Source organism: Pelophylax lessonae (assembly GCF_965119305.1).
Source record: "Pelophylax lessonae genome assembly, chromosome: 4".
Lineage (NCBI taxonomy): Eukaryota > Metazoa > Chordata > Amphibia > Anura > Ranidae > Pelophylax > Pelophylax lessonae.
The window spans coordinates 140970674-140983686 of NC_138771.1; the positions used below are offsets into that span (position 1 = coordinate 140970674).

General features: G+C 41.5%; 1 protein-coding gene across 2 annotated transcripts in view; it reads left to right on the forward strand.

Annotated features, from left to right (window-relative positions):
- Window positions 1-13013, forward strand: part of SCAPER (S-phase cyclin A associated protein in the ER) — a 422169-nt gene that overhangs the window by 206150 nt on the left and 203006 nt on the right. For both annotated transcript variants that reach the window (XM_082252843.1, XM_082252842.1), the window contains exons 18-19: window positions 6191-6256; window positions 6359-6485. In XM_082252843.1, coding sequence (XP_082108969.1) covers window positions 6191-6256; window positions 6359-6485 — 193 coding nt within the window. The remainder of the gene's footprint in view (window positions 1-6190; window positions 6257-6358; window positions 6486-13013) is intronic.

Here is a 13013-nt window from a genome sequence, read left to right on the forward strand (position 1 = left end):
TGGGCCGCCCGCATCTCCGTGTGAAGAAGGCAGCTGCTGCGGCAGGAAGAAGATCAGTGAGAGTGTCTGAGCAGCCTTGTTTTGTGTGCTGGATAGGAGGGGGATGGGGCAGCTGCATAGAGATGAATTTAACTTTCCATATTCCTCATGCTGTCGCTGAATGTTTGTTACTGCTCCTCTCAGCGGCTGCAGGAGGAATATGGAAAGTTCAATTTATCTATATGCAGCTGCCCCATCCCCCTCCTATACAACTTCCTTTTCTGGCCCCCCTCAGTGCTCTTTAGCCCCCCCCCCCCATTGCTATTAACCCCCTCTCAGTGCTATTAACCCCCCTCAGTGCTCTTTAGCCCCCCCATTGCTATTGACCCCCCTCTCAGTGCTATTAACCCCTCTCAGTGCTATCAACCCCCCTCAGTGCTATTTACCCCCCCTTAGTGCTCTTTAGCCCCCCAGTGTTCTTTAGCCCCCCCGTGCTCTTAGCCCCCCCCGGTGCTCTTCAGCTCCCCACAGTGCTTTTCATCTCCCCCCAGTGCTCTCCACCCCCCTGTGCTCCCTGGCTCCCCCCTCTGTGATTTCCAGTTCCCCCCAGACAGTGCTCTCCAGTTCTCCCCCCTCCCCATGTGCTCTCCACCCCCCTGGTTTTCCCTGCTTCCCCCCCCCCAGTGCTCTCCGCCCCCCCTGCGCCTTCCAACCCCCCTGCAATGCTTTCCAAACCCCCCCTTAATTCTCTCCAGTCCCCCCCTCCCTGCCATTCATCTTCTCCAGTGCTCTCTGCTTGCCCTGTGCTCTCCAGCCCCCCTAGTGCTCTTCTATCTTCTAGCATATCCGCAGTTCTTGACCTTCTCTTGTATCATGTCCACAGTCTCTGACCATCTCTTGTATCATGTCTGCAGTCTCTGACCATCTCCTGTATCATGTTTGCGGTCTCTAACCATCTCTTGTATCATGTGCGCAGTCTCTGACCATCTCCTGTATCATGTTCGCAGTCTCTGACCATCTCTTGTATCATGTCCGCAGTCTCTGACCATCTCTTGTTTCATGTCTGCAGTCTCTGACCATCTCTTGTATCATGTCCGCAGTCTCTGACCATCTCTTGTATCATGTCCGCAGTCTCTGACCATCTCTTGTATCATGTCCGCAGTCTCTGACCATCTCCTGTATCATGTCCGCAGTCTCTGACCATCTCCTGTATCATGTCCGCAGTCTCTGACCATCTCTTGTATCATGTTCGCAGTCTCTGACCATCTCTTCTACCATGTCCGCAACCTCTGACCATCTCCTGTATCATGTCCACAGCCCCTGACCACCTCCTATATCATGTCCACAGCCCCTGACCACCTCCTGTATCATGTCCACAGCCCCACACTTTTTTTCCCAGGACTTGACCCCTGAGTATAGACAAGGGTAATCGCCACATTTGTGCATCTGTGCCATCCATACCAGTCCACCTGCACCTCCATCATGACTGTGGTTTGGGCCTAAAGAGTAAGCGCCGCATTTTGTGCATCTGACTGTGCCATCCATACCAGTTCGGGTGCACCTCCATCATGACTGCCTGAACTGAAGCTTTATCCCCAAGCAGGAGCGGTCATTAATCTTTTTTCTCCAGTTACAGTATATTGGTCAAATTACAAGTTAATTTTATGGGGGTAACACAGTTTCAGTGTGTTCACAGGGTAGCAATGACAGGGAAATGCAGATTTAAAATGTATGGCTTCATGATGAAAAGTATGAGAGGTGACTGGAGAAAGATCAGGACCCGGGACGTGCTAAATGTACAGTGTGTGTCGTAAAACATTTGACATTACGAACATGGGAGAGGCAGCGCTGTCTAGCCATGCTAAAGGTGCAAAGCACCAGTCTGCAGCTGCGTGCTCGACAGCTTCCAATCCGATCGCTGGCTTTTTCACCCGTGCGCCTGAAGTGACACCGGCTCCCAGCTGCAGCAGTGGTGCTTCCATCTCATCCACTGTAAAACAAGGGACCATTTTGAGTCACGCTGTATCCAGAAACTAAACCCTAACTGCAGAGATACTGTACACTACAAAGCTTGTCATTTATTTTAGTAAAAATATGCTGGGTGTGACATGGATTTTCTTCTTATTTAACATGTATACATAGACATTTCATGAAACTTTAGGTCATAAATATTTACATGAATGAACCCTGCTAATGTAACCATTTACAAATTCAGTAATACTTGTGCAGAGCACTGCACATCCATGGCAGTCACCTTCATACACTGGTCAAAAAACTGATGCTCTCCTGGAAAGGCGGAATTATATAGGGGGGACTTCCTGTCTTTGTCCGCCAGTGTCCAATCACCTGTAGGGTTGTGCATAACTCAAGTAGTCATGTTTATTAAGCCTGCTCTGTGTCCTGTGATGTAAAAAAAAAAAAAAGAAAATATATTTTCTGTTGGTGTTTTTTATTTTTTACTATATTTCTAATATTTTTAAATTTTTAATAGTTAATAATTAGAGTTCCTGGTATAAAACTTTAATTTGCTATTGTACTAAAACAGAGGGGGTCAGGCAAACCGCTGGTATGGCTGTGTTGTGCTAAACCCCCCAAATGCATTATGATTAGTAGAAATAAATTGGTGGTCAGTAGCATTTCAAACTCACCTCCCATCATTGATGATCAGTGGCACTTTAGATCTCTCCCACCTTTAAAAACAAAATACTTTAAAACCCCCCTCTTGACTGATTGTAAGCCATCCTCTGCTGCTGCCTTTTCCTCCCTCCCCTTCCTGAGGAAGCCGAATTGCTGTTGTGAGAAGAAGGGGAGGGCATGGAAGTTTGTAAACAAAGCCAGTGTTTACCCTTGTGATCACTCTGATTGGTCCACATCCACCAAAAGTCACAGAGCCATACTGTCAGTTTTGTATGTGAACTGCATTGTCTAATAACAGCTAGATTGCAGAAATTGACAGATTGCATGCACACTCTATATAAACAAGGATAATTATAAATGCCTTGTTAGAATTACAGGTTTCTTTGAGTGCCTGTTTAACTACAGTGGCCTTATGGGCCATACTGAAAAATGAATTTTGGGTTTACATGCTCTTTAGGGACTGTTTATAAATATTTCCACCTAAGATTCATACAGTGTTCCAATGATTCACACATTTTTTTCAAACTTCTTTTGATAGTATTTAATCACTTGCCCTCCAGAATATTTACCCCCGTTCATGACCAGGCCATTTTTTTTTTATCTGGCACTGCGTTAGTTAAAGTAACAAATGCATGGTCATGCATTGCTGTACATACATTTAATACATTTATTTATATTCTTTTTTCATACAAATAGAGCTTTCTTTTGGTGGTATTTGATCAACTCTGGGTTTTGTTTTTTTTTGTTTATTTAGAAAAAAAAAAAAAACTATCTTTTATTTTCTGCTATAAAACATATCCAATAGAAAATTTTAAGAAATCTAATTTCTTCATAAACTTAGGCCAATATGTATTCTGCTACATAAGTTATAGCATCTACAAACTATAGAGAAACAAATACAGGGGTTTTTATTTGTTTCTTTTCTTAAATGTTATACTAGCAATGGCAGCGATCAGTGACTTATAGCGGGACTGTGATATTGCAGTGTACAAATTTGAAACGAGCTGACACTTTGTGGGAACATTGAAACTAATACAGTGATCAGTGCTAAAAATATGAGCTGTCAGTGTACTAATGACACTGGCTGAGAAGGGGTTAAACATCTAGGGCGATCAAAGGGTTAAATTTGTGCCTAACCAGTGTTTTTGTGTTTACTATGTGCTGTTTTTACTAAGGAATGTGGTGGATTTTATTACAAAATCCACCACATCCCTGCTGACAGAACAGAGCTCTGCCTGTGTCTCTCCTCACCAATCAGCGGGTGCTGTTGGACATTCATTGGCCGGCACCCGCTGATCGGCCTGTGCTGTGTCTAATCACAGCACAGCTGTGGTGTGCGCCCCCCACCCGGTAGGTACGTGATCCAACGTAGGAGTTAAATACCACTGGGTTATATATATATATATATATATATATATATATATATATATATATAGACAATTATTTTTAAAAATTGCCTTTTCTGTTATAAAGTATATATTATATCAAATAAAAATGCCAGGACAATATAAACACCCCCAAAAAGTGACCCCTTTTTGGAAAGATTTACCTGTTTTTTAAAACAATTTTTGAGGAGGAAGAAACATGCTGGTATTGTGGTGGTTCGTGCTTGCTTAGCCTTTAAAAGTCACCCACTGAGGCCAAGTGCAAGTTTTCTGTTATTAGTGGAAGAAAGTTCCCCACACTGCACTCAGGTTGCATTGTGTGCAATGGCTACACATCATGGATAAACCCAAAACACTTTAACCCCACTCCCACCCAATCCCTCAATCATTGGTGGTAAGTAGCACTTTAAACCACCCTGGTAGGGAGGTCATTAGGTTACCTTGATAGAATTTCTCTGTAATTCACTGGCAGTGTACTTCCTAAAACCAATGGTAAATTACTTCATCCCTTTCTGCTTCTTGTATCACCAAAGCATATGAAAATCTGATTGTTGGATATGAGAATTTTTTTTAGTATAGACAGCAGGCTCTCTGTATGGAAGAGAGAACATGAAGTCTTCAATGTGTTTTGAATTCCTCTACTACATCACAAGCTGTAGTTCTCAGATCACCAGATTACTGACAGAATTGACTGGGTGGGTTGTTTTGATTTTTAGATTCTTTTTTTTTTTTTGTAAAATGTAATTTTAAGAATTAAAATTATGTAAGGCTGAAAGCCAAAATTACCGTGCTCTTGAAGGAGTTAAGGAATATTCAGAACATAAATGTTAAGACATAAAATAGGGTAAAGCTGGCCCTGAAAAACGTAGTGATCATAGACTTTGGCTTTCTCTTATTTGACTTTGTGTTTACAAAATAAATTACTTTTGTGTACTGCAGTTCTGTTTTACCATGTTAAAGTATATCTAAAGCCTAACCTTTTTTATATTTTAAATACAGTAGGGAAAGGTTTTGGTGGTGTTCAGATTTTTCTTTGCCATTTGTATTCGACTGGGAAGGTTTTCTCTCACTTTTTTGTGTTTACAGGACATCAGAGGAGTGTCCCATTAGATGCTTGTCACCATAACAAGTGACAATTGGAAGTTTACCCTTCTATTCATGATCTGAAGGCAATTAAAAATTTCAGATTTTCTTCAATTTCCCGATTGTCCCGGTGACGATGGTCACCAGGGCAATTTTAGAAAATGAATCTTCCTATCCGGGACACAGCAATCAAACCCAAATAGGATTCTAAACTCCTCACTGCTCTATCCATAACTAAAAAAAGTTATGGTCTTAGATATACGTTATTCTTTAGGTTTTTATGTAGATTTAAGCATGCAGTTAAAGTGGTTGTAAAGGTAAAGATATATTACTGCCAGCCCTTCTGTTCTATCAATCCATCCTACACTATGTAAATGTTTGTATAAAACGATGCATGTAAATACCTTATCTTAGATCTCTTCTGACCACTCACGTGACCTCTGCTTCCCCTATCTAAAGGCGGCAGTGGGAGGGGACAAGATCCCCCTCTGACGTCAGCGGGGGAGGTCACGTGACCGCTTTGTGCTGGCCATCAGCCCCTCCCACTGTAGACCTTAGATGGGGAGGAGAGGGACTGGGGGTCATGTGACATAAAAAAAGATCTGAGATAAAGTATTTACAGGCATAGTTTTATACAAACATTTACATAGTGTAGGATGGAGTGATAGAACAGAGGGGCTGGCAGTAATATTTCTCTACCTTTACTGCTAGCTACTAATAGTGACATGATTGGGGGGTGGAGACAGCTCTCATACACAGGATTTGACAGGTAAGGAGGGAGGGGGAGAGAGGAGAGCAGCGGGATGACAGAGCCACGTAACCTGACCACTGTAATCATGAACCAGCAGCCATGATAACCGTGGTCAGCACACACAGGGGAACACAGGAAAAGGCAAGATCAACCTATTTTTTTTTCTTTACAGCTTAGAGAGGGACAGATTAGACAGCCCAAGCAATGTGCTGTTTAATCCGCTTTAAGGAAATAGGATCTTTTTTTTTCCTTTAAAATTTATTTAAAATGTAAACTATACAAATGCATTAGGTGTATTGATTTTGACCAAATGAGTAATTTTAATGACATTGAATATGAAATATTTATTTTTCAGAGCTAAAGAATATGAGAGCGCCCTGGAAGCTAAAACCCCTGTGTCTGACTCTCCGTACAAAGCTAAGTGCGTATACCTTGAATGCAAGGTCCGCTTTATTACAACTGAAATTTAGTAGGTTGTTGGTTTTAGAAAGTAGTTTGCAAATGATTTGTTTTATGCTTCCAGATTGCAAAGACTTACCAAAGACCTCCAGAAACAACTGCAAACTCAGGACACTGGGATTTGGGCCACTAATAAAGTGTCTGCTCTAGACAGAGCTTTAGGGGAAGTTTCTCGTATCTTAGAAAAGCAGGCAAGTATTTAAAATACCTGATTTGAATATAAACATTTGCCTTTGCTTGCATTTGGTTGTAAAGAAAAGCAAATGTGACCATCGTGTTTATAAAGCATGGTTAAAGATGAATATATCACATTCATAGCATAATATATAAGCAGTGACTTTATTTTAGTGTGCAGTCAACTGAATGTGACTATTTGACATTTCAGTCTCCTTTGGTACTTTCGTTTGCTGCAATTTGTGCAAAATACAGTCATTTTCAGCTCATGATATGTAGCTAGGTTTTATTTCATGCTTTGGCTCAGCTTTCAAAGTGTGCAGCATTTGGATGATAAAATTCCAGAGAGGGCTGTATTTTGTAGCCTTACCCAGTCAGATCCTGACCATAACTGTTTGTTATCAGATATCGGATATACCAGCGCTGCTACGGAGAATTATTCCCATTAAAAGCCACAATTGAGGGATTACTTGGATCGGAGTCTTTGCCTTCCCTCCACATGTAATTTGCTGCCAATCAGATAGCAGAACAGCTTTCCATTCTACAGAGTTCCCCATTAACTTTAAATCATGTTCTCAAAATTGAAGCCATTAGTGGGGCCCTAGCGGGGCAGTATCACTTCCTGCATTAATACCTTATCGGGAGTACCCCAATCCCAATAGACATTACTAAATAACAGGTGAAAACTGCAGCTATTAAATGTGGTTCCCAAAAAGCCAGATATTCCTGCGAGCAAGATTTGAGATCAGATGTGACACTTTGCTTACAGTATTGCACAGAGTGCTATAGACTTGGTACTGAAACCTCAGCAGACATCTTAACATTTCAGTTTCTCCTAGGGTTCTTGATTGCTGTTAATGCGAGTCAAAATGTCATTTTTTTTTTAATAAGCCTTCTTCTGCAGCTAAAATGTTACATTGGTTCTAGAATAATTTTTTTACACAGCAGTTGTATGTGTTTGTTTCTATAAGAAATTTTTTTTTTTTTGTATTGTGTTATGTCCTTTAACAGTGTAAGCCTAGCTTCACACTAGTCCAACCAACTGGTAAAAATTGTGAACTTTGTGCTACGTGTGAGACCGGGTCAAAACATTTCCTTCGAAATAACACGCACTTCAACTATATCCAAACAGTGTTCTGATCACTTGGTCACTGGCTCACCCTTAAATAAATAACCGGGGTGTGGTCCGAAACTATAGCCTGGTACACACTATGAGTTTCCGCTGTGTTGAACAAAAAAAAAAACTCTCAGCTCTGGTCGAAGCCGCTGTACTAAGATCCAACATTAGTACAGCAATCTCCTCCGCTGAGCTGTTTTGTTCTGACAGGGGGAAGCCCCCCACCAGAACATTTCAATCAGCTGCTGGTTTTCCTTTGGCCGTCTTCTGTCGGACCGGCTGCCATACAGACTGGCCGAAAGTTGGGCGTTTTTTATTGAACCGCCCGATGTCGCCCGACATTCGGCCTGTGTGTACGCGGCTTAAGAATTAGCACCAAACCTGGGGGTTTTGGCATAGACGTCCTTTACCTTAAGGGAGTTACCAATAACTACACAGTGTATTTAAAATGACCAGTTTATTAAGCAAAAAATATCAAACACTAGATAAATATATTTCCTCCACCTTCCAAAATGTAAAAAAATGACAACGTTGTCATAACATACGTTTCAGACATTTCACACTTGTGCTGCAGCATAATTATGCTTTTTTGCACATTTGTATGCGTTTCATGCGTCTTTTGTAGGAGGAGGAGACAGGTTGTTAGGAAAACCTGCCAAAAATGCATGTACATGTGGTTTTCATGTGTTCCAATTAAAGTCTATGGGACCAAAAACATACCCTGCTTCGCCACAAGAAGCATCTGCACCTATTTCAAAATCACTGCACCATGTTGAAGTGATGTGAATGGGCATCATAGAGAATAATCTGTTGTTGTGCATTGCAGCAAGATGGCACATGCAGGAGAAAGTGCGCTAGTATGAATGAGGCTTTAACAGTCAAGGTATAATTATGCTGGTTTGTCCTTTATTTATGCATTATATGGCATACTGTCCATCTGAAGCATGTTTTTAAACTTAAAGTGGAATTCCAGGCACCACCCAACTATTCCTAAAATTGTCCCCTCCCCCCAACACCCATTCTCAGTAACCTGTGTAAGAAAGATCTCTATACCTATCTATATTGAGCCCACTTTGGTCTGGTCATGTAATCTGCCTTGTGACAGCCAGCAGCAGCTGCAGGGGAGAGGGGAGAAAGCTCTGACAATGGCTAGTAAAGCTTGGGGATGTCACCAATAGGTTTCAATGATCCATCCATTGTTGGTGCTCCCTCCTCTCCCCTGCAACTGACCAGACCAGAGTGGCCTGAAAATAGGTAAGGGACTTTCCTTCTGTATGTGAATCGAGTGTTACAGTAATTCAGTTTTTCAACTGTGTAATATGGAGTCCATCTTATGTCTGAGTTTGTTTAATTGTATATACTTAAAATGTTTGATTTAAAGGAACTGTCCACCTTTAAATGAAAACCTTTAAACTTTTCTTTCATTTGGAAGTTCTTTTCTTAAAGCTCAACTCTCTCCTTTCATACACTTTACATAGTTTGTTTGGGCCTATGACCCTCACTAACATGTGAGGCTGCTGGTTGTGTGGTATAAACTGTATGAAGCTACGGCTACTGATTCAAACCGAGACTTCCAGTCGCATACCAGGAACAGAGTAGAGTTTATCACAGCAGTGCTCAGCCATTCAGAGTGAGCAATGTTGTATAGCAATGAATACAAAGCTTTCTCTGATTGTCTGAGTCAGAGGTTGTGACTCAGCTAATCAGAGGACACTTCGTATTCATTAAAGCAGTGGTCCTCTACTCCGGTCCTCGGGGCCCACTAACAGGCCAGGTTTGCAAGATAACCAAATTACATCACAGGTGATATCATTTGCTGCTCAGGGATTGCAGTATTCTAGTCTGCATCTCCCCAAGGTAATACTTAAAATCTGGCCTGTTAGTGGGCCCCGTGGACCGAAGTTGAGGACCACTGCATTAAAGGAATACATTGCTTGCTTTGAATGGCTGAGCACCGCTGTGATAGACTATTGTGTCACGTGTATGAGACAGAAAGTCTCGGCTCGAACCCGGAACAAAGTGTGGTATGCTGTATGTAGCCGAAGCTACATACAGTTTATACTGCACATCCAGTGGATTCATATGTTAGTGAGGCACATAGGTCGTTTGGGCCAAGCTAGTATAAAGTGTATGAAAAGATGGAGTTCAGCTTTAACCCCCCCCCCCCCCCCCCCTCCGAAAAATGAATCAGTTTTGTGTGGCAAGGAAATGAAGGTTTTGTAATAATGTTCTAGGAAGTATTTTATTATAGCTTGTCACCTTTCAGTGACAACTATGAGAGAAACATATCAACTCATGTTTCCCGGACTTTCATCTATGCAATTCCATCATGGGTTTTGCTGAAGTATGTTTTTTTATGAATTTCTTACAGTCTTGTAAACTTAATGTATAATTGTCTGAGCTATTCCTGGGAGAGTAGTTATGTATATTTGTTGTGAAATATTCTTTCTGACTCCCAAGAGAGTCATACGTTTTTAGTGGGGGATCAATAACCTTCCAGCAGATGGATTTCGCAACGTTTGACCGTGCCTGTATAAGATCATTTTTAAAAGTGGGTAGTAATTCTATTGTTCGGTGGGTGGGGGAATGCACCCTGATGGTGTGATCCATTGACTAGTGGGAATACAGTTGACACTGTTAATTGAATTTCCTATGGGAGTTATTGCATAGTAAAAAGCTGGGTATGCTGCTCGGTATGTGGACCGGATGCATTGTGTATTTCTGATAATCGCATCCAAGATCAGATACAGAATACTCTCATGGGAGTATGAGAGTGCAGTACAATAGCTTTTCACTTACTAAATGGACTGCTTTATGAGCTTCATCATAATAAAAGTACTCAAAAGACTTTCTCCATCCCTTTTCAAACATACTAAAACATCCACACTGGCATTCAGTTTTAAGGAGTACTGTATACAAATAAATTACCTGAAGTGGGTATATGTTTTTATATAAGTTTCTTCACATCAGAGAATGCTAAAATAAAATATTGCTGGATATAGAGAATATAATTGTCATGTAATAAGGGTAAATTATATCATTGTTCTGGATGTGGATGATGTTATAGTATCGGGGAATTTTATTGCTTCTGGTGGTGGTAACATGCAGAGGCTTTAGGGTCTTTGGTCATAAAAATGAGACCTACAAGTTGACAATGCCCACAACTCTATGTACTGCATACAGCCATGTGAAAAACAGTATATGCAATGTCTCCTTAAAGAGGACTTGTCATGTATATTATGCTATCACATGGGGGCTTGTTAAAAACACCCAAAATATTTTTTAAAACCCCTCCACCACTGCATATATAAATACATTATATATATATATATATATATATATATATATATATATATATATATATATATATATATATATATGCAGTATCTCACAAAAGTGAGTACACCCCTCACATTTTTGTAAATATTTTATTATATCTTTTCATGTAACAGCACTGAAGAAATGACACTTTGATATTATGTAAAGTAGTGAGCGTACAGCTTGTATAACAGTGTAAATGTGCTGTCCCCTCAAAATAACTCAACACGCAGCCAATAATGTCTAAGCTGGCAACAAAAGTGAGTACACCCCTAAGTGGAAATGTCGAAATTTGGCCCAATTAGCCATTTTCCCTCCTCGTGTCATGTGACTTGTTAGTGTTACAAGGTCTCAGGTGTGAATGGGGAGCAGGTGTGTTAAATTTGGTGTTACAGCTCTCACTCTCTACTGGTCACTAGAAGTTCAACATGGCAAAGAACTCTCTGAGGATCTGAAAAAAAGAATTGTTGCTCTACTTAAAAATGGCCTAGGCTAAAAGAATATTGCCAAGACCCTGAAACTGATCTGCAGCACTGTGGCCAAGACCACACAGTGGTTTAACAGGACAGGTTCCACTCAGAACAGGCCTCTCCATGGTTGACCATAGGTCAGAGCTTGAGTGCACGTGTTCAGCGCCATATCCAGAGGTTGTCTTTGGGAAATACACGTATGAGTGCTGCCAGCATTGCTGCAGAGGTTGAAGGGGTGGGGGGTCAGCCTGTCAGTGCTCAGACCCTACGCCGCACACTACATCAAAGTGGTCTGCATGGTTGTTGTCCCAGAAGGAAGCCCCTTCTAAAGATCTAAAGATGATACAGAAGAAAGCCCGCAAACAGTTTGCTGAAGACAAGCAGACTAAGGACATGGAATATTGGAACCATGTACTGTGGTCTGATTAGACCAAGATAAACTAATTTGATTCAGATGGTATCAAGCGTGTGTCGCATCAACCAGGTGAAGAGTTCAAAGACAAGTGTGTCTTGCCTACAGTCAAGCTTGATGGTGGGAGTGTCATGGTCTGGGGCTGCATGAGTGCTGCTGGCACTGGGGAGCTACAGTTCATTGAGGGAACCATGAATGCCAACATGTACTGTGACATACTGAAGCAGAGCATAATCCCCTCCCTTCAGAGAAAATATAATAAAATATTTAAATATAATAATAATATGTAAATATAATGTAAATTTTATGTAAATACAATAAAATATTTACAAATGTGTGAGGGGTGTACTCACTTTATATATAGTATCTTAGTGTCTCACAAAAGTGAGTACACCCCTCACATTTTTGTAAATATTTTATTATATCTTTTCATGTGACAACACTGAAGAGATGACACTTTGCTACAATGTAAAGTAGTGAGTGTACAGCTTGTATAACAGTGTAAATTTGCTGTCCCCTCAAAATAACTCAACACACAGCCGTTAATGTCTAAACTACTGGCAACAAAAGTGAGTACACCCCTAAGCGAAAATGTCCAAATTGGGCCCAAAGTTTCAATATTTTGTGTGGCCACCATTATTTTCCAGCACTGCCCTAAGCCTCTTGGGCATGGAGTTCACCAGAGCTTCACGGGTTGCCACTGGAGTGCTCCACCACCTTCCATTTGAGGATGCCCCACAGATGGTCAATAGGGTTTAGGTCTGGAGACATGCTTAGCCAGTCCATCACCTTTACCCTCAGCTTCTTTAGCAAGGCAGTGGTCGTCTCGGAGGTGTGTTTGGGGTCATTATCATGTTGGAATACTGCCCTGCGGGCCAGTCTCCGAAGGGGGGGGGGATCATGCTCTGCTTCAGTATGTCACAGTACATGTTGGCATTCATGGTTCCCCCAATTAACTGTAGCTCCCCAGTGCTGGCAGCACTCATGCAGGCCCAGACAATGACACTCCCACCACCATGCTAGACTGTAACCAAGAAACACTTGTCTTTGTACTCCTCATCTGGTTGCCGCCACACATGCTTGACACCATCTGAACCATATACGTTTATCTTGGTCTCATCAGACCACAGGACATGGTTCCAGTAATCCATGTCCTTAGTCTGCTTGTCTTCAGCAAACTTTTTGCAGGCTTTCTTGTGCATCATCTTTAGAAGAGGCTTCCTTCTAG